The sequence below is a fragment of the Sarcophilus harrisii genome, chromosome 1, assembly GCF_902635505.1.
Source record: "Sarcophilus harrisii chromosome 1, mSarHar1.11, whole genome shotgun sequence".
Taxonomy (NCBI): Eukaryota; Metazoa; Chordata; class Mammalia; order Dasyuromorphia; family Dasyuridae; genus Sarcophilus; species Sarcophilus harrisii.
In genome coordinates this window covers 654,953,029-654,975,552 of record NC_045426.1, presented here as the reverse complement: position 1 = coordinate 654,975,552, position 22,524 = coordinate 654,953,029, and the positions used below count along the sequence as shown (strand labels likewise).

The following is a 22,524-nucleotide window of genomic DNA, read 5'->3' as shown; positions in this document are numbered from 1 at the left end:
TTGTTATCATTTTGTTTAATCCTATAAAGTATTCCCTTGGTATTGAGTGGTACTGATGTAACCTACAACACTGACCTGGGGATCCCCAAATGCTGTTAGGCTGTCTCATCCCTCAACAATACCATATCAAGTCTATAAATGGTCACCACCACCTTTTTGGAACATGTGGTTCCCAAATTCCCTTCTTCTCTAATAACGCTTGTTCATCTTTTAGACACAGGATTAGTTGATTTATTTAATTCATAATATTTACTCAAAGATCATTCAGTGCTAGCGTCACCCCTGTTTATCTCCCGCTTATTCTGATTGTTATTGGAAATGTCAAGATCCTGTCTACTTCTCTCAGCTCTTTTAGCTTTCAGTACAAAGAGGAGAAGACCCACTCTTAGGAGAAGCTCTCTTCCCCTAAAACAATTCCCTTTAGCAATCTGACCTTTCACTTATTAGAGCATCATTCCTAAGGCTTAAATGCTGACTTTTCCTTTTAAGTATTTATATCCCCCTAGATGATGATAGGAATTTGGCCTAAGTAGGGACTGCAATGGTTAACCAGTCCCATCTGAACAAGAATTTTCTATTTAATGTTAGTTCTAGATCACAGGACTTGAAAAGAGCCTTAAGGGTGCAGTTTTCTCCTTTCTTAGATGAAGAAACCAAGGCATGGAAAGGTCAGGTGATCTACCAAGACATGGAAAGATACTAAGTGACAGTGTTTGACAGAAAAGAGGATGTTTAAAGTCCAGACACCAGGAAGAGCTAGGCAGGAGTCATGAGAGTCGTCCTTATCTGAAGACATGTCATGTGCAGGAAAGATTAGGCTTATCTTGCCTGGCCTCCAGAGCAAAACTAGGAGAAAGGGGTGAAAGTTACAGGGAAACTGCTGGCTCTGAAAAAGAAAGCCCTCCTGCTGCTCAGAGGGAGCAGGCTTCTGCAGGGGGCTGGTCTCCCTTTTACCAGAGGTATTTATGATACTTTTCCAGGGATGGTCCCACAATATTCTGTGCTGAATAGGTCAGAAGTCCCAGAAGGCCTGGGCTTAAATCCCAGCTCTTCCAGTCCTCATTTACAAAATGAGAACACGACACCAGAACCTGCAGCAGCCCCCAAAGTGAGCCTCTGAGTCAGATCCACAGCAGAAGCAGGACACCCCTGCAGGAAGTCCATGTTGTGTAGCAATACTCAAACACACCTGGTTGCCTTCATAGGATCATGAGACGATGGGGTGATGGACTCAAAGGGTTATGTTACATCATAACACTATGAAGTCATCTTGGGGCACAATGGAGTAATATTGCATCATGCCTTTCCTGAGAAGCTATTGCTTTCCCCACCCCCCTCCTCCACCTGTTCCCCAGGTAAATGTGCTACAATATCTTACCAGCTCTTCTCAGCACAAAAAGTTCAGCTTCAGTTAAGTGGGTCTCATCCTTCTCTGAGCCATCAGGAGGCTGATTTTGAATACAGCTATAGTATTTACTAGCTATATGATGGTGGACAAAATCAATTAACCTTTCTGAGCCTCAGTTTCCCATTTGAAAACAAGAATAACCACACAATACTCATTTCATAGGGATGCTATTAAATAGGATCATCTTTTTTTTTTTTTTTTTTTCTTGCTGAAGCAATCAAGGTTAAATGACTTGCCCAGGATCACACAGCCAGGAAGTGTTAAGTGTCTAAAGCAGTGGTTCTCAAAGTGTATCCAAAGAATTGTTGGGTTCTCTGAAACCCTTTCAGAGGGTCTACAAATTCAAAATTATTTTTTATTTCTAATAGAGTAAATAGCTATAAATATAACCCATGTGAACAAAAACTCTTTGAACAGATCCTTGATAGTTTTTTAATAACATGAAGATACTGAGAACAAAAGTTTGAGAACCATTGGTCTAAAACCATATTTGAACTCATGTCCTCCTTTATTTTCTTGCTGAAGCATTGGGGTTGACTTGCCCGGGATCACACAGCTAGGAAGTGTTAAGTGTCAAAAGTCAAATTTGAACTCAGGACCTCCTGACATCAGAGATGTAGCTCTTATCTACTGCGCCACCTAGCTGCCCCTAAGTGGGATCATCTTCAAGCCCTTCATCTTCTGTTCCAGAGGCCTCCTTCCCCTGTTCCTTCACTCCACCCTGACCACCCTTCCTTTTTGACTGGTTCTCGTAGAATCTCCATTTTCAGGTACCCAAGCCAGCAGTGTCTCCTGCCTTTCTATGCTTCATCCCTGATTCTCTGAACTTTCTCCATCATGCCCCATTCCTTCTCTTTCCTCCCAGTTCCCTTCAGCTTTCTTTTCTTATTGGAATGTAAATTCCTGGAGGGCAGTCCTTGAGTTCTAGAAAATGATCCTTCTGCTTGTATTTGTATTTCCTGCACTAAGCTGAGTGGCTGGCATGCTGAAGGGCTTCCTGATGTGTTGAGCCCCCTCACTGTCTAGCTCCCACCTTCTCCCAGGCTGAGGAAAATCTGTGCCTTTTTGTGGTGGCAAAGAACTGGAAAGGGAGTGGATGCCCATCAGCTGGGGAATGGCTGAACAAGCTGCAGTACTTTAAGATAATAGAATATTATTGTTTTCTAAAAAATGATGAAGAAGCTGATTTTAGAAAGCCTGGAAAGATTTACATGAACTGATGCATTGTACCCAATAACAGCAAGAATGTGCGATGAAAGGCTTGGTTCTTCTCAGTGGTTCAGTGATCCAAAGCAATCCCAATAAACTTTGGACAGAAAATGCCATCTGCATCCAGAAAAAGAACTAAGGAGACTGAATGTAAATCAGCACATGCTATGTTCACTTCTTTTTTCTGTTTTTTTTAATTTCTCCTATGATTTTTCCTTTTGCTCTGATTTTTCTCTTCCAACATAATTCATAAAACAATGTGTATTAAAAATAAATAAATTTTTAAAAAAAAGAAGAAAAAAAGAAAATCTATGTGCTAGCCTACTGTCATTCCCTCTATACAATGTTCCAGTCTCTTTCGCTGGGCTTCAGACACACAGAATACAGATCTAGAAAGTTTTCCCTCCTCTCATATTCAGCTCTTGTGGCTGCTCACTATCCCCTTCAAGGTTCAACTCCAGTATTACCCCTCTAAGAGGAGTTTTCTGGTTCCCCTGTTGGGTAGTGCCCCCTCCTTCTCTCTCAAGTTACATTATATCTATTTTGTATTTCTCTCTCTCTCTCTCTCTCTCTCTCTCTCTCTCTCTCTCTCTCTCTATATATATATATATATATATATATATATATATACATAGTTTTTTTTTCTCAGTTGAATGTAAGCTCTTTGGAGACAAGAACTGTTTCACTTTTGTTCCTGCTTTTCAGCATTAGGCACAGTGCCCCCATAGAAGAAAAACTTGGGGATGCTGAATCAAATAAGAAGCCATGTTAGTAAGAATTAATCATTATTATTATTCTCATTCTTGACACAATTCCCTAAATCAATAGACAATGGCTAGCTACCATCTGTAATAGGAATTCCCAACATTTTTTGAGTTATGGAGACCTCTGGCACTCAAGTGAAGCTCATGGCCCACTTCTAAGAATAATGTCTTTTAAATGCATCAAATACAACACAGAAGATTACAATGGGAATCAATTATATTAAAATACAATTATAGAAATATTTGGAGGAAAAATGGGTTCATGGACCCTAGGTTAAGAAACCTGGGAAAGGAAGAAATTCAAACTAGGAGTTTGGCCTGCCATTTAAGACTCTTCAAAATGTAGTTTCTACATATCTTTTCAATCTTCTTTCACACTCACCTTTGTTTCTCTAACATGGGATAGATAAGTGATTGTTAAATCGAATTGGATTGAAATCTTCTTGCTTTCTATGTCTTTAAATATCCCCACTCCAGATAGGAAAAGCAAATATAATAATTATAAAAATAATAACAATATACTGCTAGGAAAGCTGAGAATTAGTTCAGTCTTTTCGGAAAGCAATGAGCAGAATTAGGAGTTCCAAGAAGGTTTTTTTATTGTCTTTGACCCAATTATCTCCCAATTATGTTTATACCCTACTGATACTATTCACAAAAGGAAAAAGTCTACCTATATCACCACTATTATTATCTTAAACAAGTATCTATTAAGTGTCTACTATGTATCAGGTCCTATGTTAGATGTGTGGAACAAACAAAAAACAGACCCTTTAATACATGTTTGTACAAAACAGATACAAAATAATTAATTTTGAAAAGGGAAGAGGACAGCTGCTGGGAAGATCCCCAAAGGCTTCATATAGAAGGTGATGCTTGAGCAGAACTTTGAAGGAAAAGAGGAATTCTAAAGGTAGAGATGAGGAAAGAGTGCCTTCCAAGCATGGGGAAAAGCTTATGGAAAGATATGGAGAAAGGAGAATGCAGTATGAAGAAAATGACCTGTTTGACTGGATTGTAGAAATTATGAAGGGAAGGAAGGTATAATGAGGTAGAAGGTAGGTAAGGGCCAGGCTGTGAATGGCTTTGAGTACAAAACAGAGGTCTGTGTCTGACCCTTGAGGAAACCCGGAGCCAATGAAGTTTATCGAGTAATCAAATGACACCATCAGACTCCAGCTTTAGCTAAGTGCTCTTTGGCAGAGAGGGAGACTCAGAGCAAGAAAACCAATTAGGAAGTTATTGCAATAGTAGTGGAGTGACACTGTTGGAAAACAGATCGCAAAGGCCTGAGAAGTAAGAGAAGAGAAAAGGAAGACTATGGATACAACTGCCTTTCCCAGGAGCTGGTATTTACTGAGAGAGGCTTGAGGGCTACAAGACAATAGCATAAGGTGATGGTAGTACCTAGTGATTTTTCAAAAAGGTGAAATAGGTGGGATTACTGGCTACAGAGAAAAAACCACTTGATAGGGAGAGGTTGAATATTAGAGAGGAGAATGACTGTGGGGACAAAGACTGGAGAGGGAATGGTAACAAAGGCACACATATCAAGGGTACCTGTGAAAAGGGCTTTGCTTTATCAAGGAGAAGGGCCACCTCTTCAGAAAAGAAAAAAGATATTGATGTCAGGAGGTTTTGAGATGAAAGGAAAGAGAAATGAGGGAGTTTATGGGAATTGTCTCAATTTTTTCAGTGTTATTCCTGATCTACCGTGGGGTGTAATATTCCCACAAAGGACTCCAGTTCTAGGCCCAAGCTGTTCAGTCCTAGAGGAGTCTAATATCTGGAGAGGGAGTCAGGCTTTTCTTACAGTCTCTAGTTCCATCCCCATCCTGGAACCAGTCAGCACCTAAGAACTCCTGATCTCATGCATATACAAGCTTACCACCAAGGCTGAAAGTATCCATCTTAGAATTGCTGTTCAGTCACTTATCTTTAGGAAAATAAACAATACAAAGAGAAAGGCAGCGATTGAAGGTTCAGTCTAAGGCTTGGCCAGGCAAGTACATGTTTTCACTATCACATGTTTTTGGTTGCCATAGCTGCTAATGAAGAAGGAAAGCTAGAGAGAAATCCTTCCTCTCCTGCTGAGAAGTCTGAAGGGAGCTGGTTCTGCCTGTGTCTCAAAAAAGCCCTGAAAAAGGACCAGAAACTCTCATTCCTCAAAGCCCACAAAATATGGGCATCTTCTCTTGGATCAGTTGATAATCTTCTTTGACACAGGTCTCTCTCTTCCCCCATTCAGCAAAACGACCCAGGGGCCACCCTGAAGAGCTTGTGGCCTGCTGGAAGGGAGCACACATAGACCCATTCTTACCCATGATCTATAGCATAGATTCCCTGCTGCATCAGCAAAATAGGAAATACTCAACTGAGTGAGTCTCTGTGTGTGACAGTGTGGAAAAATTGAGAGAAGAGAAGGCTTGGAGCAGATAATGAATGGACCAAGTCAGGTTGTATATTTCTTAGAGCTCCATTCCATAGTACATGAGTAGGGGCTGAAGAGATGTATGGTGGGAAAAATGGTATAATGTATGCCATCAAATGTTATTGTAATAAATATGGAAAAACTCAAAAAAGCCTAGGAAGGACATACATGAAGTGATGTAGAATAAAAAAAAAGCAGTCAAGAGAAACATGAACACGCTCACTGCAATCATGCAGCTAAAATCAACAGCAGCAACAAAAGCCAAGCCACACACTGACGAGATCTTTGTGGCTACTTTGTGAATATGTAAAGCCTTTGTCTCTTTAAATAATTAATATATAAGTTTATAAGTAACATATAAGTTTATAAGTACAAATAGAAGTTTATAAGTACAATCACTTAAGATAACTTTTTTTAACAGTTTTGTCTAGTTTTCATTCTATTGGTTTTGTTTGTATCTTTACCATCAAATATCTGAATATTGTGCTGATCAATAGAAATTAAAGCTTTTATTTTTAAAATACATAAAATGTACATATATCTAAAATATATATATTTTAGGAAAAAATCCTCCTCATTCAAGTTTCCACTTCAAACTTTGCTCTTAAACTGTAACATCTTGCTCTTACTGTCCCCAGTTTTGTTTCTGAACACAGATAGATAGATGGATAGAGAAATGGATGAATAGATCTCTCCAATAATTAATCAGCAACTATTTAGGAGAACATTTCCCTGTCGCCTCTTCATGTTCCCTCATCCCCATCCCCCACCCATGTCCCAATCCAATTTTGCCCATTCCTTCCACTATGCCTTCTGGAATTTTTGTTACATAGCAAACAAACTCTTCATCTTGAACTTCTTTCTTTCATACTTGTTCTATCTATTAGTCCATACAGAGATATGGCTCCCCTCTGCTGATATTGCATCCCTAGTTCTCCTCTTCACTCCTAGCCTCTAAGAGAAATTTGGCATTTCCTTCAATTATGAATTTTATTTTATTTCATTTGATGATGAAATATTTTAATGTTTTCCCCTGAAAATGAGCAAGAAAAACAAAGTTTTTAAAGCATACTTTGATCTATACTTAGAGTTCATAAGTTCTTTTTCAGAAGGTAAATGGCATTTTTAATTGTGAATTCTTTGGATCAATTAGGAGTTTAAAAAAAATAGACTTCACCAGACTGCCAGAGAAGTCTGAGACACAAAAAAGGTTAAGAACCCCTTTTCTATTCCTTTTCTTTCTCTCTGTGTCTGACTCTTTCTCTGTCTGTCTCTGTCTCTGTTACTATCAACTCTCATTTCTATGCAGATCTATATATCCAGTTCTAGTCTCTCACATCTGAGTTTTAAGTTCCCCTATCACCAACTGTCCATTGGAAATTTCAAATTATGTTTTCCATAGCTATCTTAAATTTAATATATTTTAAACTGAACTCATTATCTTTTCCCCTAAATCTTCTGTTCTTCCCAATGTCCCCGTTTTCTGCCTTCACAGCATTCCTATTATCTGATCCCTTTTTCTCTTCCCACAGCTACCATCTTAGTTCATGCTTTCTCTTGAGTAGTTTATTATAACCTGACTGGTCCCTTTGCCTCATGTCTCTTCATCACACACTGCTGCCAATCAATTCCATTGGTTTCCTCTTCTCTCCAGGAACAGATCCTCTATTTGGGCTTTTAAAGCTCTATATAACTTGGCCCAAACCCATCTTTCCAGTCTCCTTGAATATTACTCCCTTTACCAAATACTGTAATCCAGTTAAACTATCCTCTCTGTTCTCAGTTTTCCTTTAAGGAATTTAAAATTCACCTCTCTCAAGACTTTATTTGTAAAAGATTTGTACTAGATGACTGTCTATCTGTCTTCTCATATTCCTTTCACTCACAGTAGTCATACAAAGTAGTAGGTGGTGCCGTGGATATTGCCGGATTCAAACTTCCCAAGATCTTAGTTCAAATCTGCCTCCAGACCCGACCTAGCTTGTGACCCTGGGCAAGTTACTGTTTGCCTCAGTTTCCTCATCTGTAAAATGGGCTAGAGAAGGAAATGGCAAATCACTCTACTATCTTTTCTAAGAAAACCCCAAATGGGGATCACAAAAAAATCCACAATGACTAAATAACAATATTATTATTTCTACAAGTTATGTTCTAATGTTCCTCAAGCACTGATACTCCATGACCTACAAGTTCTGATAATCTGTAAGAGTACATTATGAAGTAGTGTTAGGAAGAGTCCAAAAATATGATAGGGGCTCTGAGGAAAAGAGAAAACCCTATGATAGATGAGAGAAACAGGGAAGGCTTCCTGGAAGAGAAGGGCATGTGAGCTGACTGGTGAAATACGATCAAGATTTATACAGGCTGAGTGAGACAGGAGGGCTGGGAGTGGTGATGATTCTCCGGCAATGGACAACAGGTGTCTAGAGGGGGTGGGAAGGGCTTGGTCCTGGAAACTGGAGGTCTGGGGAGGACTGGGTTTCAGGGTGCCAAGGCCATTTAGTGGAAGGGAAGAATTCTTGCTAAGTAGGGGAAAGGTCATGGCAGACCTGAGAAGCTGGAGACTTTGAGCTTTGCCCACTTTGGACTGGAAAATCACAAAACATTTAGATAACGGTCACCCCGCCTCCTCTAAACACACCTGGGAGGAGGGGTGGACTCAGGATTGGTCCTTTTTCCTGTCTCTCACCCCCAATCCTCCCACCCCTACCAATTGGTCTCCAGGGGTGGGATTTCAGCTCTCTCTTGGTATTTTTTAGCCCTCACCAGTGGAAGTGTTGTCATAAAGTTGAGCCAGCTGGGCTTTGGCAAGCAAGCTTGGGGAGGGACTCAATGCCTGGTGGTTCGGGGAGTTGTGATCCAAAATTTCCCCCATTGTGGGGAAAGGAAGAAGAAAACTTCCCTGAACATCCCCTGCTGAATGGGGATTTAGCCTCAGAAAAGGTGAGGAGGGCTGGAAGATGCAAGGGACGGGGGAGTGGGAGCAGCTGGAAGCCCAACCTCTCTAGGCCTCAGCTCTCCCTTCTGTATTAGGCAGTGGATTACACTAAGGATCCTTCTGGCTTTAAAGACAGTAAGCTACTTTGGATGGGAGTTCTCTGGGATTTAGGGTCAGGAAGTAGCTGTCACAGGGACAGGAGGCAGCCTGAAGGAAGGAGTCTTGGGCCAGTGGTAGAGCGGGGATACAAAAATGGTAGAGTTGGGAGGCACCTTGAAACAGTTTATTAAAGATGGAGCTGGTAGGGGATTTGAAGATTTTCTATATCAACCTCCTCCTCGTTATACAGATGGGGAAACTCGGGCTCAATACTTGCCCAAAGTTGGATAAGTGAATTTCTGGCAAGGACAAAAATAGGATGGATGTTTATCCACCCTGCTCTCCCTGGCTACCTGCTCTCCCAATCACTTATTCTTCCTCCCTGGAAGCTTAGGACATATGAGTAGGTGCCCACAATGCTTGGCAAAATATGCAGTCAAGCTTGTAGAAAAGGCTAAAATAAAAGGCTATCGCTTTCATTCAATAGAAACAAAAAGAGTAGAGAGGAGGAGAAATAGAGACAGAGAGAGGGGGAGAGACAGAGAGAAGGAAGGGGGGGCAAGAAGAGAAAGGAGGAGGAGAAGAAATGGAAAGAGACAGAGAATAACAAGTGATATTTTTCTGGCCCTCCTTGGAGTCTTAGTATATTCTTTTGAAGAAGATACTAGAAGTATTAGCATTCTTATTTTACGAGAAGATACTTGATTATGATCACACTGTTTTTACTAGGTACCAGGAGTGGGATTTGAATCTAGCCCTTCTTGCCTCCAAGTCCTGAACTCTGTTCACACTGCTTTTCTCTAATGAGATGAGTAGGAACTAATGAGATGAGTGGGAGCTCAGTGGTGGAAGCAAAGGGTTCTCCATGATGGGGGTAACAATCAGCCTCATCTCTCTGAGGAAAGCTGTGTCTGGTTCAGTCCCCTAAGGGGAGATGCCTTAATACTTTTTTTCCCTCTTAGTTCCAGATGGCCTCTTCTTGCCCCATGGGGTCCGTTGATAGCCTGGAGCTTCTAGACCTTCTCTTTGACCCACAGGATGGGGTCTTGTGGCTCATGGAGCTGGGAGACTCTGACTGTGCCCATGCTGAGGACAAAGTGAGTTCCTCCCAACCCCACAAGTCCTTGGAAGGAAGACCTTCTTCCAGTTGAATGAGGAGCAAAGCCAGATCTCCAGACTCCCAAAGAGAATTTATACATGGATCTAGAACTAAAAGGAATCTTGGAGGGCTCTTCTTATTGTCCTGCCCAAGCCCCTCAGTAATTGTTCCATTCCTAACCACAGTTCTAGGAGGGGGGAGTAGAGTGCCTGTTCATTACCCTCCCCAGCTCCAAGCCCTCATTACTTATATTTTCCTCCTTGTTTGGTCTCCAGCAAACCCAGTTGGCTCCAGAACCAGACAAGTTCCTTAGCTCCATCTTAGGAGGTGGGGACTCTATCTCCAACTCCCCAATCTGGTCGCCAGCTGCTAGTGACAGTGGGATCTCTGAAGATCTGCCCTCCGAGCCTCAGGACAGTCCACGGTGTTTTCAGGCTGGAACCAGCCCAGATGGCCAACAAAAGGCTTCTCTGCCTTCCTACTGTCATGGTGGCCCCTGCCCTGGCTCCACTGGGCCTGAAGGGCCAAAAGCCCAACAGCTAGAGTCATCTGTATCCATAGATCTGGGTGAGTTCTGATAGTGGCAAGGGTCTTTATCCAATCTTATCAGAGTTTCTCCTCCCTGGAAGGTTTTTTTACTAAATTTATTGATAAGGATTAAAAATAGGGAATGGGGGACTCAAAAATTAAATTCACGCCTATCCATATGTGTTATGGGGGAGACAAGAGCAAGACCTTAAAAGAAGAGGATAATTTGACTATGTGGATGGGGGGGGGGGGTGATATTTGATTAGGAAAGAATGGTGGAAGAGAGGGTACCTTTAAGAGGGCTAGGAACAAAACCAAGATGAAAGCAGTCTCTGGGCTAGGAGCCAGAGGAAAGGATAGCAGTCCCTGTTCCTCCTCCTATGGGAGAATGGGCTGGGAGGTGAGCCCTGGCTCTGAGCTGAATGAAGACATCCGATAGCAAGAAATAACCCTAAGAAGTATCTTTTCTTGCCCTGTTTACGTGGGGCAGAAATGTGGAACTCAGACGGCATCTTCCAGGACAGCCCCGACCTGACAGGCTCAAGTCCATCCTGTATCCTCACAGTCAAGGATCTGCTCCTGTCCAGTAATGCAGACCTGGTAAGCTCCTTCTTCCCATGCTCCTGAACTGTCCCCTACTTCCCCCTCATGCTTTGTCTCCCGGTAACTTCCTACCTAGGACCTCCAGTCCTATCCCCTAGTCTTGCTCCCAGATTGGTCTCTTTGTCTTGGCTGCCGTCCACAGCCCTCGGATGTTCTTGTCCATATCTAGGTCTCAGTGGGTCACAGAAAGTCAGGGCTAAAGGGATCTTAGGGATCACGGAAAAAGCTAGAAAGGATGTTGGAGATTAGATGCACCCTCTCATCTGCCAAATAGGAAGTCAAGGTCCAGAGGTGGGGAATGAGCAGACAGAGGTGGAGGAAGCCCTTAAACCGGTGCTCTCTCCACCACAACAAGGTCCTCTTGGCAGGTGGGCCATCTGAGGTTCAGAGGTGAAGGCTACACAGCGGACCCAGTCAGTGACAGAGATGGGACTTGAACCCAGGCCTCCTGCCTCCTAGGTCAGGGCTCTTTCCACCATGTTCGGCCACTCCCTTTGACCCTGAACCTTCAGCCTCACTGGCATGGAGCCCATTTGCTCCCTCCCTCCTCCCCCTCGGTCTCCCTTGCCAGCTTGGGCTCTGCATAAGCAGCTTTGGGGGATGGTCCTGATCCCTGACTGTCCTCTGAGACTTTGGGTCTGCCCACAGCAGCAGCAGGGCTCTCCAAGTGTGCAGCGGCCCAGCGTCGGGCAGAGCCAGGAACTGGTGCTGACTGAGGATGAGAAGAAGCTGCTTGCCAAGGAGGGCATCACTCTGCCCACACAGCTGCCCCTCACCAAGGTGAGCCCCCTCCATCATCCAGCTCTCAAGGAGGCAGCCACTTGGAACCTCCGATCCTCACCTTCAGAAGCTCTCTCACCATCACCTGTCCACCGTGACCAGGGAGAACAACCCAGTGCTCTACACACAGACCTTTCAAGTTTCCTTCCAAGTCTGTGAGATCCCTAATGTGAACATCATTGCTCCCACATAAATGAGGAGCCTTAAAGTCAGCTGAAGTGACTTAATCTAAGTCACGTGGCTAGTAATTGTGGGACTAAAATCCAGAACTCCTCATTCTCAGTCTAATGCTCAATCTATTTGATTCATTTTTCACAACTATCCCACTGCATGACATCTTAGTTCTGGAGGACAACTTAACAGATTATCTTGGAATCTTATACATGGAATTATGGGACCTGGACTGTTCTGAACCCCAGTTCTAATACTTCTTAGTCATGTGGCTCTGAACATAGTTTGTTAACTTGTCACAGCCTCACTTTTCTCATCTGTAAAATGGGGATAGCACTATAGACCTCAGAGGAGTGTTATAAGGAAAAATGAGCTGTAAACTTTTAGATAATCCAGAAATGTTAGTTATTCTCCTCACTATTACTGTAGTATGCTCAGGGAAAAATTCATGTGACAAATCATGTCATATCACAGAATTAGGTGTATGATGTTACCCCTCCCAGGAGGACTGTTTAAGATGGGGAATAAATTAGTAAATGGAGGGATTTCAGGTGACCTGGGAGGAGAAAATTTGATGGAGAATCTTCCAGTTGTCCCACCACATGCCAGTTATGCTTTTGTACTACCAGAAAGTCAACTGTTCCCTGTAGGCAGGTGGTTAGGTCTTATCATCTTAGATATACCCATCCCTTTGGGGGCCAGGCCAGCAGTACAGGAGACAGGTTCCCAGACACAGCAAATCAACAAAACATTATCTTGTACATTGGTCTTGTACAGAGTTCCTCCTAACCAAAGAGATCAAATAGAGGAGATAGAAAAATAATGGGACCTGAAGTCAAAGGGCTAGAAGATTTTGACATGTTGCAAAAATAGGGACTGTACCACAATATTTCTAAAAGCACTTTTTTGATATCTCAAAAATAAAAATAAGGATTCTAGGATTCCAGGAACCTCCTGGCAGATAACATGAGAGGCAAGGAGGCTGGGATTCTGAGGATCAGGAGAGCTTGGGACAGTGCGGGGTTGGGCTGTCAGGACCACAGACTGCCCCCTTGACTCGTCCATATTTTTTCCGGCAGTATGAAGAACGAGTGCTTAAGAAGATCCGAAGGAAAATAAGAAATAAGCAATCAGCACAAGAGAGCCGGAAAAAAAAGAAAGAATACATCGATGGGCTGGAGCTCTGGTAATGAACTTCCCTGACATCTGTTCTGTGCTGGAGTAAACTTATTTTTCACAATGTCCCTGATGAGAAGGGATGCCAGGGATTGTTCCCCTCATCTGACAGAAGAAGGAATTAAGGCCCAGGGAGAGGAAAGCCTTGCCCATGATCATATACAATAAATGAGTAGCACAATTATTTATTTTGAAAGGGGCCATAGAATTCATCTGGTGCAATCATTTCGTTTGCTGCAGAAGGAAACTAAGAAGCAGAGGAGGCAAGTGATTTGTCCACAAAGGGCTGACAGTGGCAGAACCAGCACGAGAACCTAGATGCTCTGACTTGGTGCTGGGTTTCACTTCACCCTGGCTCCACATTCTCATTTCTCTTATTCATCTTGGTTCCTAAGGAAGCCTGAGCCAAGCAAGACAACAGATACTTTGAGGAGGGAGCTAAAAAGAGCAAGAGACAAAGAGAAAGGCCCATTGAAGGAATTAAAGATGTTTAGCCTAAAGAAGAATAGATTAGGGGGATAGATCACTTTTCCTCCGGCTCCTAACTGGCCAGGAATGTCCCTTAGGCTCTTCTTTAGGATACTCCTTCCTCTACATCCTCTTCTGGAAATGGCAAGAGTTTTATTATGTCTGTTACAATGACTTCCAAATTTACATATTGAACCCTAATCTAGTCCCACATCATCAAACGTCGGCCAGACATCTCTACATATGTGTGTGTGTGTGTGTGTGTGTGTGTGTGTGTGTGTATAGGCACCTCAAATTCAATGTATCTAGAACAGATTTTCTTATCTCCCTCCAAGTTTCCAATCAGCAGTCACATCTAGTTGTTTCTACTCCTGCAACATCTCCTGCAAACATCCCCTTCTTTCTTTTCACAGGGTCACCACTCTTGTTTTGACTCTCATTATCTTAGATTTGACCTATTGCAATAGTCTCCTAATTTGACTGCCTCAAATTTCTTAAATCTATTCTCCATGTTGCTGCCAAAGTGATCTTCCTAAAGCTCCATTCTGATTGTTGCTACTTCATTATTCAAAAGAACCAAGTGGCTTCCTACTATCTCTAGGAGCAAATATCAACTGCTCTTCATAGGCTAGCTCCTTCCTATTTTCCAGTCTTCTTGCATTTTTTTCTTTCAATACATTTTTTAGTGATATTTTCTGTTTCTTACAATACCAAAGCATCCCATGGATTTTGTTTCCTTCCCTCCCAAAGAGTCAATGTATATAATCAATACTATTTTTAAAAAGGGGGGTAAAAGTCAGCACAACTGATGGCTACATTGAAATTTTTAAAAAGTCTAATTTGTAACACCTGTGAACCTGCCCTCTCTATAAAGGGGTGGATTGGAAGTGTTTTTTCATTCTTTGTCATTCAAGTCCCACTGGATCTTTATAATTTTGTTACATTTACTTTTGATTTTTTGTTATGTTGTTATTTTTTTTGATTTATATTTTTGTAAGTTAATATGTTATTTTCTTAGCTCTGCTTATTTTATCCTATATTAGTTCATATAAATCTTTCTCATCATAGTAACATTCCATTACATTTATATACCACTAGTAGTTCAACCATTCTCTAATGAATGGATTTCTGTTTTTGATATATCAAAAAAGTGCTTTTATAAATATTTTGATGTACTCCCTATTCTTGCAGCATGTCAAAGTGCACAGCCCAGAACCAGGAGCTTCAGAGGAAGGTCTTACACTTGGAGAAACAAAACTTGTAAGTCTGAACACTCCTTCCTCCTGTACCAACAGATACAGGGAGGGGAAGGGTGCCAGCCCAGCCCTGTTAGCCCCAGAGTCCCGTCAAAGAGCAAGGCCCTTCACAGCCCAACTCTGATCCCAACTGTACTTCATAGCCACATTTCCCCCCTCCCCTTTGCCCCAGTCCGTTCATCCACCAGCTTCATTCCTGTCTTCTCTCCTCAGGAATGCTCTCCCTTCCTCATCCTTCAAGGGTCAGGTCAAGTTCCATTTTCTTCAGAAAATCTTCCCAGATTCTCCCCACCACCACTACTCTCTTCTCTGATCACCTATAGTTTTCTTTACCCCCTTCATTTGGCACCGAGCCCACCCAACCATGAGTTTGAAACTTTTTTCCTACTTCTTTTAAACTTTTGGTGTATTTGTGTCTTGTCTCACCACCTAGATTGTAAGGTCTTTTTGGGCTGGACTGGGTTGGCTCCTTTAGAACACCTCTGGGAGATGGGGGTGTGCAGTAAAAGAGTAGTGAACTAATTCCTCCCACTAGAGCTTCAAATGCAATTTAAAGAGTTGCCTGAAGCCTACAACATGCTTAGGATCCTGGGAGGTCAAGGGAATTTAGGGATAGCTGGAAGCTGAAAGCTGGCCCCTGCCACCAAGGAGTTAAGAGTTTAGCTGGGGAGACAAGACTGATCCATAAAACGAGGAGACCATAGCTCATGTGTATAACCTGCTGAGTGTCTGTCATCCCAGGACCAAAGGGTGGCTGACCTCAGAAAGGCTCTTCAGCACACAATTGGCTACCAGGGGATAAAATGTTCTACTCAGGTCAATTCATAGTGACTCAATCTAATTGGAAAATTGGTCAATGTAATTAGAAAAGGCTGCAATCTGTGTCCATGGGAGGAACCCCCACAAAACAGAAGTCTGCCACTGGGGTTTGGAAGCAAGACCTTAGGAGTTCAGATTCCAAGTCTAGCTCTGTCACCTCTTTGCCATGTATTTCTTTCCATCTTTGGGCCTTGGTTTCTCTCTAGGGAGTGGAGGAAAGGAGAGGATAGACTTGATTTCTTTTCTTTTTTTTTTTTTTTTTTATTAAAGCTTTTTATTTACAAAACAAATGCATGGGTAATTTTCCAACATTGACTCTTGCATAGGCTTGTGTTTCAGATTTTTCGCTCCTTCCTCCCACCCACACCCACCCCCTAGACAGCAAGTAGTCCAATACATGTTAAATATGTTAAAATATATTAGACTTGATTTCTAAGAACTCTTCTGTCCTAAAAGTCTGTGAAATGATTAGTGAGATTCAGGCCTTTAAGATAGCCCCGGAAGGTATTTTAGTGTATACATTCATGTCTTATTTTATACAAAAAGAAATCGAGACTCAGAGAAAATGGCTTGCCCAAGGTCACACAGCTTATAGCCAAGTCTTGAATTCAGATCTTCTGTATGCAACATTGATGTTTTTTCTGTTACATAATATGGTGCCATGGAATTAAGCCAGAGTTAAAGGAATTGGGGGGGGGGGGGAGGGAGAGTGTAGAGACAGAGACACACACACACAGAGACAGAGACAGACACACAGAGAGACAGAGAGAGATAGCTCGCCAGCGCTTAGGAAAGGTGATATTCTGGGAAGATTTCTTGGAGAAAGCAGGGATTTAACTGGGCCCTGATGGATGGGATTGGGAAGGGGGGGAATTTGGGAGAAGTAGGGAAGAACATTGATCAAAGTATAGGAGGCAGAAATGAGAGTTGCCTGGGCTTGAGACACCTAAATCTGGGCTCTGGTTTCATTAGATTTTTCCTTGTACCCTTTCCTTCTAGGTCTCTCATGGAGCAACTAAGGAAACTCCAGGCCCTCATGGTACAGACGACCAGCAAATCAGCCCAGACCGGCACCTGTATAGCAGTATGTTCCTTCTCCCCTCCCAAACCTTTTTTTGGTTACTTGTTTTAGGAATCCCTAACCTGAACGGTGAAATGCCAGAAAGCTGCCCCTTAAGCTGTGCCTGAAGAAAGAGGCAGAGGGTACAAGGGACAATGACTCTGTTTCAGACTTTTAGCTCCAATGCAATTCAACAAACATTTGTTAAATTGCTCCCTATGTTTAGGCATTTTGCCAGGTGCTGGGGAACAAAGGCAAAAAGAAGCACCATCCTAGATCTCAATTAGACTTAAATTCTATCTGAAAGGGCAGAAAAGTAACTCCCCTAGAACTCCACAGGCCCATTTGAGACTCAATAACTCAGAATGAAGAAAGTGGAGGAAAGATCTGATTAACTTCTGAGATCATAAGATGAGAATCAGAGATCACAGAAAACAGAATGTCTGAGCTGGAAAGAACCTCAGAATGTAAGAGCACCAAAGCCAGAAGGTATCTCAGGGCAGACAACAGAATGTTAGAACTGGAAGAACTTTAGAACTTAAGCGCACCAAAGTCAGAAGGCATCTCAGGGCAGAAAACAGAATGTCATAGCTGGAAAGGAGCTGAGAGAGACTCCAGAACAAGAATCTCAGGGTCTAGAACAGGTAATACCAAAGCTGGATAGTACCTGAGAAGGCAGAATGTCAAAGCTGGGGATACAAAGGAAAAAACCATCTGCCTGTTAGGTGGCACAGTGGAAGCAGTGTTGGACAGGGAGTCAAGACCACTTGAGTTTAAATCCCTCCTCAAGCTGTGTGACTTTGGGCTAGTCACTTAACAACAACTTAACAGCCCCAGCCTCCTCATCTGTAATATGGGGATCTTATTAGCAAGATTGTTGTGAAGATCAGGTGAGATGACAGGTAAATTGCTTTGCCCTTCCCAAAGTACAATACAAATGCTAGCTATCATTATTGCTTTGAAGGAATGCACAATTTTCTGGGGCTTTTGACACACAGAAATGTCAGGGCTCATAGAAAGCATTGATTAAATTTAATATAGTTAGAGCAGGAAGGGAGCTTAGAAATGATACAGTTGCCAAGTTGAAGAGCCTGAAGCCAGAGATGTGGATTGCCAGAGATGGAAGAGAGGAACAAATCCAGGGCTCTTTCCACCACACAGATGAGAGACTAGAAAGGGGAGTCAGAGGGTGAATAGGACCTCTATGTCAGCACACAGCTGACCATCAGGCAGGGGAGGGCTGGGCTTCTCCCACTTTGGAAGTCAGTTCTGGAGATGTGGGACGGGAGCCTTGGTGTCCATGACCTTTGTTCTTCCCACCCCAGGTCCTGCTGCTGTCTTTTGCCCTAATCATCTTCCCTTCCATCAGTCCTTTCGCCCCCAACAAAACTGAGGCACCTGGAGACTTTATGCCAGTCAGAGGTAGGTCCAGTGGATTTCCCTTTCCCTCCCTGATTTTCCTTTGAGCACTTGGGACCCCCTCCAACATGACCCTACCGAGAGTTAAGAGAGGCAGGAGCTAAGATTGGCATTGTACTAAGTACTCTACAAATAACATCTCATTTGGTCCACACAAAAATCCTGAGAGATAGGTGCTGTTATACTTCTCTTCTTACAATCAAGAAAACTGAGGTTGTAACTTGTCTAAGGTCACACAGCTAGAAAGTGTATGTAGCTGGATTTTAATTCAGATCTTCCTGACTCTAAGCCCAGCATTCTCACCACTGTGCCAACTAGCTAAATTATTAAATACTAAAAGTATTAGGAAAAAATATTAAAAGCATATTTCTATAGAACTTAATTTATATCAAGTATCTTGAAAAATCTCCCAGGAAGTCTGGGATGAGAGTATTAGCCCCATTTTACAGATGAGAAAACTGATGGGCATCACAGTTAAGTGACTTGCTGAAGGTTGGGGGAAGGAAAAAAGATTCCAAAACCAGGAATGAAGTTTTGAGCTTCTAGGGCTTTGCACTGGTTTCTACGGGGTCCCAGGGACCCCTGCAGTTTGCTCTCCCTGCATCTCACCTTCGCCAACTCTCTTCCCTGACTGCCCTCTTCTTGTTCCCAGTATTCTCCAGATCACTGAACGCTGATGCTGCTTCCCGGGTGTTCCACGCTCCAGTCCCAGGCGGGGAGGAGCTAGGACCCCGAGCCCCTAGTCACTGGAGCCGGTATCCCCAGGAACCCAGCAGCCCAAGGCCTCAGTCTGATGCTGCCACGCCAGGCAATGGAACGCCGGCCCAGACACCAGAGCTGGCCCTCTTGGACAGGATGGAGCCCCGCCACACTAAGGCTACAGGATTGCTAGAGGCCGAGGAGGAGCTCTGAGAGGCCCCTCCCCCTGGAGACCCCACTCCACCCAGAGGCTAGGCCGTACTATTCCTACAGTGTTGTGGGGGAGTTTTAGCTCCCCCAGCTTTAAGTGGAGTGGTCCAATATGGGGCAGGTCCCTGCTCTTCTCTTGAAAGTAAGCTACACCCTACCACCCTGGGCTGGACCCAGGCCAAATGAGGTGGTCACCCCCTACCTCCCTTTATGTCTTCCCTGCTTCTGACTGAGAAGCTATTAGACAAAGACTGAAACATACACAGACTCACAAAGGATATAAAAAATGGAAGGAACCTTAAAGATCAGGTCAGTCGTGATTCTGCATGTGAGAACACTGATGCCCAAAGGTGGGGCAGGAACTCACTTAAGGTCATCCAGAGAGTCTGGACCTGGTTAGGACACGGGCCAGAACCACAGTCCCAGTCCAGTGTAAATTTTATAAAAACATATATTACTACCAACAATATATCCCCAGGAACAAATCTGTCCCCATGACCAGGCTAAGGTACATGTCCTGGCATCCCTGAGAAAGATAATTCCAGAGCTCTCAAAAGTGAATGGGACAAATCTTGGATCTCGAAGGCTCCCTCATTTCCCAAGTTCTGCCTTTGAGGAGATCTCATGGGTATCTAGCCTTGGGGATGCCTTGTGGGATTTTGTAAGCTGAAGTGATCTTTTAATAAAGTATTTTGGCAGAAAGCAGCTGGAATGTTTCTGGGTTTGGTGAGGAATGAGCAGCATGGTTCATGCGGGTTGGGATCTGAAGTCAGAGATGTTACTTGGGGAAGAGCGTTCTATGAATCCAAGGCAGAGTCTTCCCCTTTCCTCATGACTCCAGCGAGGTTTGCTTGGCTGTGGCAAAACTACTCTTTGGATTGCGTCTGTCTGGCCATCTTGGCATCTTCTCATTCTCTCCTACTCTGTGTGATCCCCTTCCCTTACTTGCCACAGGCAAACCAAACAACACTTCCACTGATGCTGTGTGAAAAGGAGACTGCGAGGACAACAGAGAATACCCATGCAGACAAGGTTTCAGGACCTTGGAGAGCAGCACTGCTGCTAGCCAAGCTTGAGGTTTGGAATCCAGTCCTATTCTATCAAACTGGAAGTTTAGGGTTTGTCTGCTCTAATCCTCAAATTTTAAATCGACAGCCTTGAGAGATTAATTACTTTCCCATATCACACATCATATTTGTGACTATAAAAGGATAGATAAGTTGGGACCAGATCTAAATCCTATGATTTTAAGTGAATTTAGGAGGGGAAAGAACAGATCTGCCAGGTCTATTGTTCAAGAGAAAGATGAATCTTCCAAGGCCTAAAGAAATTAACAATTATTCTCAAAGTCAACAGAGCCCGAATGTGGCCAAATCCCCTAACTCCAATCCAGTAGGCTCCAGTTTCGCCCTCCTCCAATTCAAATCTCCTCCCCTTTCTTGCTGGGGCAACACTGGAGCCCAGGGCAACAGGAAGAATTCCAGAAACTCAAACATCCATTGCCTGGTCCCTAGTCAGGGCAGTATGTCTGGCCAAGGTTTAAGGGCCTCCATGGAGACTTCTCAGCAGCTGTTTCCCTATTAGTATTCAGACTTTCTTGCTGGTATGAAAAATCTGGAGGATTAGAGGAAGAAAGTAAGGAAAGGTAAAAGACAACAAGTAGAATAAATACAGGATACTTGGAGCCTTATGGAAGAGATCCTGTGGATCGCAGTATCTGAATATCTAGAATAGACCATAAGAGGTCATTTAGTATGTTTAGTCCGACCCCCTCATTCATGGATGAGGAAACTAAAGTCACAAGAAGAGCAAGGACTTTTCCAAACAATGCAAGTAGTGACACAGGCAGGATTGTAATCTGGGACCTGGAGCTAGATTCAAAGCTCCTTTAACATGTTTCATGAAATTGGCGGCGGAGGTGAAACCAGTAATGTAGTGAAGTCAATCACCCTCCCCCAGACTACTTTCCTGCTGTTTCTTCTACACAACACTCTCACCTCAGAGCCTTTACACCAGCTGGCTATCCTTCCTCCCTGCCACCTTAAGAGTCCCTTCTTTCCTTCAAAACTCAGCTCAAGCACCAAAATGGGAGAGGAGGGGAAGAGGAAAGGAGGAGAGGGAGAGACAGAGACAAAGAGAGAAGATGACAAATGTTTTTATTCCCACTTCCTGGCCTCTGCTATCAAAATCTCAGGGACACCACTTCCCCCTTCGTTGGGAGTAAAATACAAGCTCCAAGTTTTCTGGGAATTTCCCTTTCTATTACACTATTTGCTTTCTCACATCTCTCAATCCAGGGGTTCACTGGTCAGATACCACATGAAAAATGTTAGACGTAGCCCCACTGGATGAGTCCAACTGTCTCTGTAGAAAGGTCTATGGGTCAGGCTGTCCCATCCTCCCCTTCTCCCTCGACAAATATCTACTTCTTATCCAGGACAGAGGCCTGACAGATTCACTGACTCAATTACCTCTTCAAGCCAAATCAACTCAGGTAGATACGATTTAGAGAAGACAGGGTGGGATGACTGCACTGAAAGCCTCCCCACCTTGGTCCTGAACACCAACACCCACACTCAGGAGACCCAATCAAAAAAGCAGAAAGATTAAGAGATGTTTAGCTGGCAAAGACCTCAAACACTATTTAGTCTGCTTCCTCTTGTTTTATAGAGAGAGGAGCAGGTCCTGGGATGGGAAGGGACTTGCCCAAGATTACACAGCTAGTATCCAATATAAAACTGGAACTTTGATGTGGTTTTAGGACCTGTCTCAGCTGCCACTGACAGCTTCCTGATCGAGCATGGCTGTGATCCTTGTGCTGAAAGAGGTAGGTATTTATGCTCAGGCAACAGAGAGAAAGGGATAGCAAAAAGTTCTATTTATTCCCAAGGACAAGAATCACCACTGATTTGGGAAGATAAGCTTCTAGAGGTAATCAACCAGGTCCTTCCCATCTGCCTGTGGGTCACTAATTCCCTACCTTTGGTGTCTAATGTGACTCAGAAGACAAAAAGAGAGAAGAAACAGAAAACAGAGAAAGGATGAAGGAAGGCTTGACAAGAACTGCTCCATGGAACCCAGAATCAGTCCTAAGCCAAGGTCTGCCCAGGCCTCATTTCTCGAAATTTCAGCAGGACTGCCAGAGATAGAAATCCTAGGGGCTGGATGGCAATGGGCCCAGGCCCTCTCATGCCTGGTGCTACTAGAACCAGATACTTCAACAGATTCTAACTGAGAAGATGAGACACACAAAAAAACAATAGAATAAGAAGATTTAGAAACAGCAGAGACATCAGGTTGACTCCCAGAAAGGAAAAATGAGGCCCAGAGAAAAGGAAATTAGTCCAGGTCACAAGGCTCCCCAGTGAGCTGCTTCCTGGACTCCAA

General features: G+C 43.3%; 1 protein-coding gene across 2 annotated transcripts; it reads left to right on the top strand.

The window, feature by feature from the left end:
- Window positions 1-8,564: 8,564 nt before the first annotated feature.
- On the top strand, window positions 8,565-19,679 carry CREB3L3 (cAMP responsive element binding protein 3 like 3). 2 transcript variants are annotated; one of them, XM_023496693.2, is made up of 10 exons: window positions 8,565-8,755; window positions 9,812-9,946; window positions 10,224-10,515; window positions 10,967-11,076; window positions 11,731-11,859; window positions 13,110-13,216; window positions 14,866-14,934; window positions 16,749-16,833; window positions 18,135-18,231; window positions 18,881-19,679. In XM_023496693.2, exons 1-10 carry the CDS (start codon window positions 8,645-8,647, stop codon window positions 19,138-19,140), a joined length of 1,395 nt encoding a protein of 464 aa, XP_023352461.1. In that variant the 5' UTR covers window positions 8,565-8,644; the 3' UTR covers window positions 19,141-19,679. The 2 variants fall into 2 exon arrangements, with proteins under 2 accessions (XP_023352461.1, XP_003760639.1); XM_003760591.3 differs by having other exon boundaries at window positions 8,566-8,755; window positions 11,728-11,859.
- The last annotated feature ends 2,845 nt before the right edge of the window (window positions 19,680-22,524 follow it).

Bases quoted from the DNA above. Each gene is read 5' to 3' on its own strand.
- CREB3L3 (XM_003760591.3), top strand. From the start codon at position 8,645: ATGCCTGGTGGTTCGGGGAGTTGTGATCCAAAATTTCCCCCATTGTGG. The intron at 13,217-14,865 runs GTAATGAACTTC...CTATTCTTGCAG, and splicing joins ATCGATGGGCTGGAGCTCTG to CATGTCAAAGTGCACAGCCC. The intron at 18,232-18,880 runs GTAGGTCCAGTG...TCTTGTTCCCAG, and splicing joins AGACTTTATGCCAGTCAGAG to TATTCTCCAGATCACTGAAC.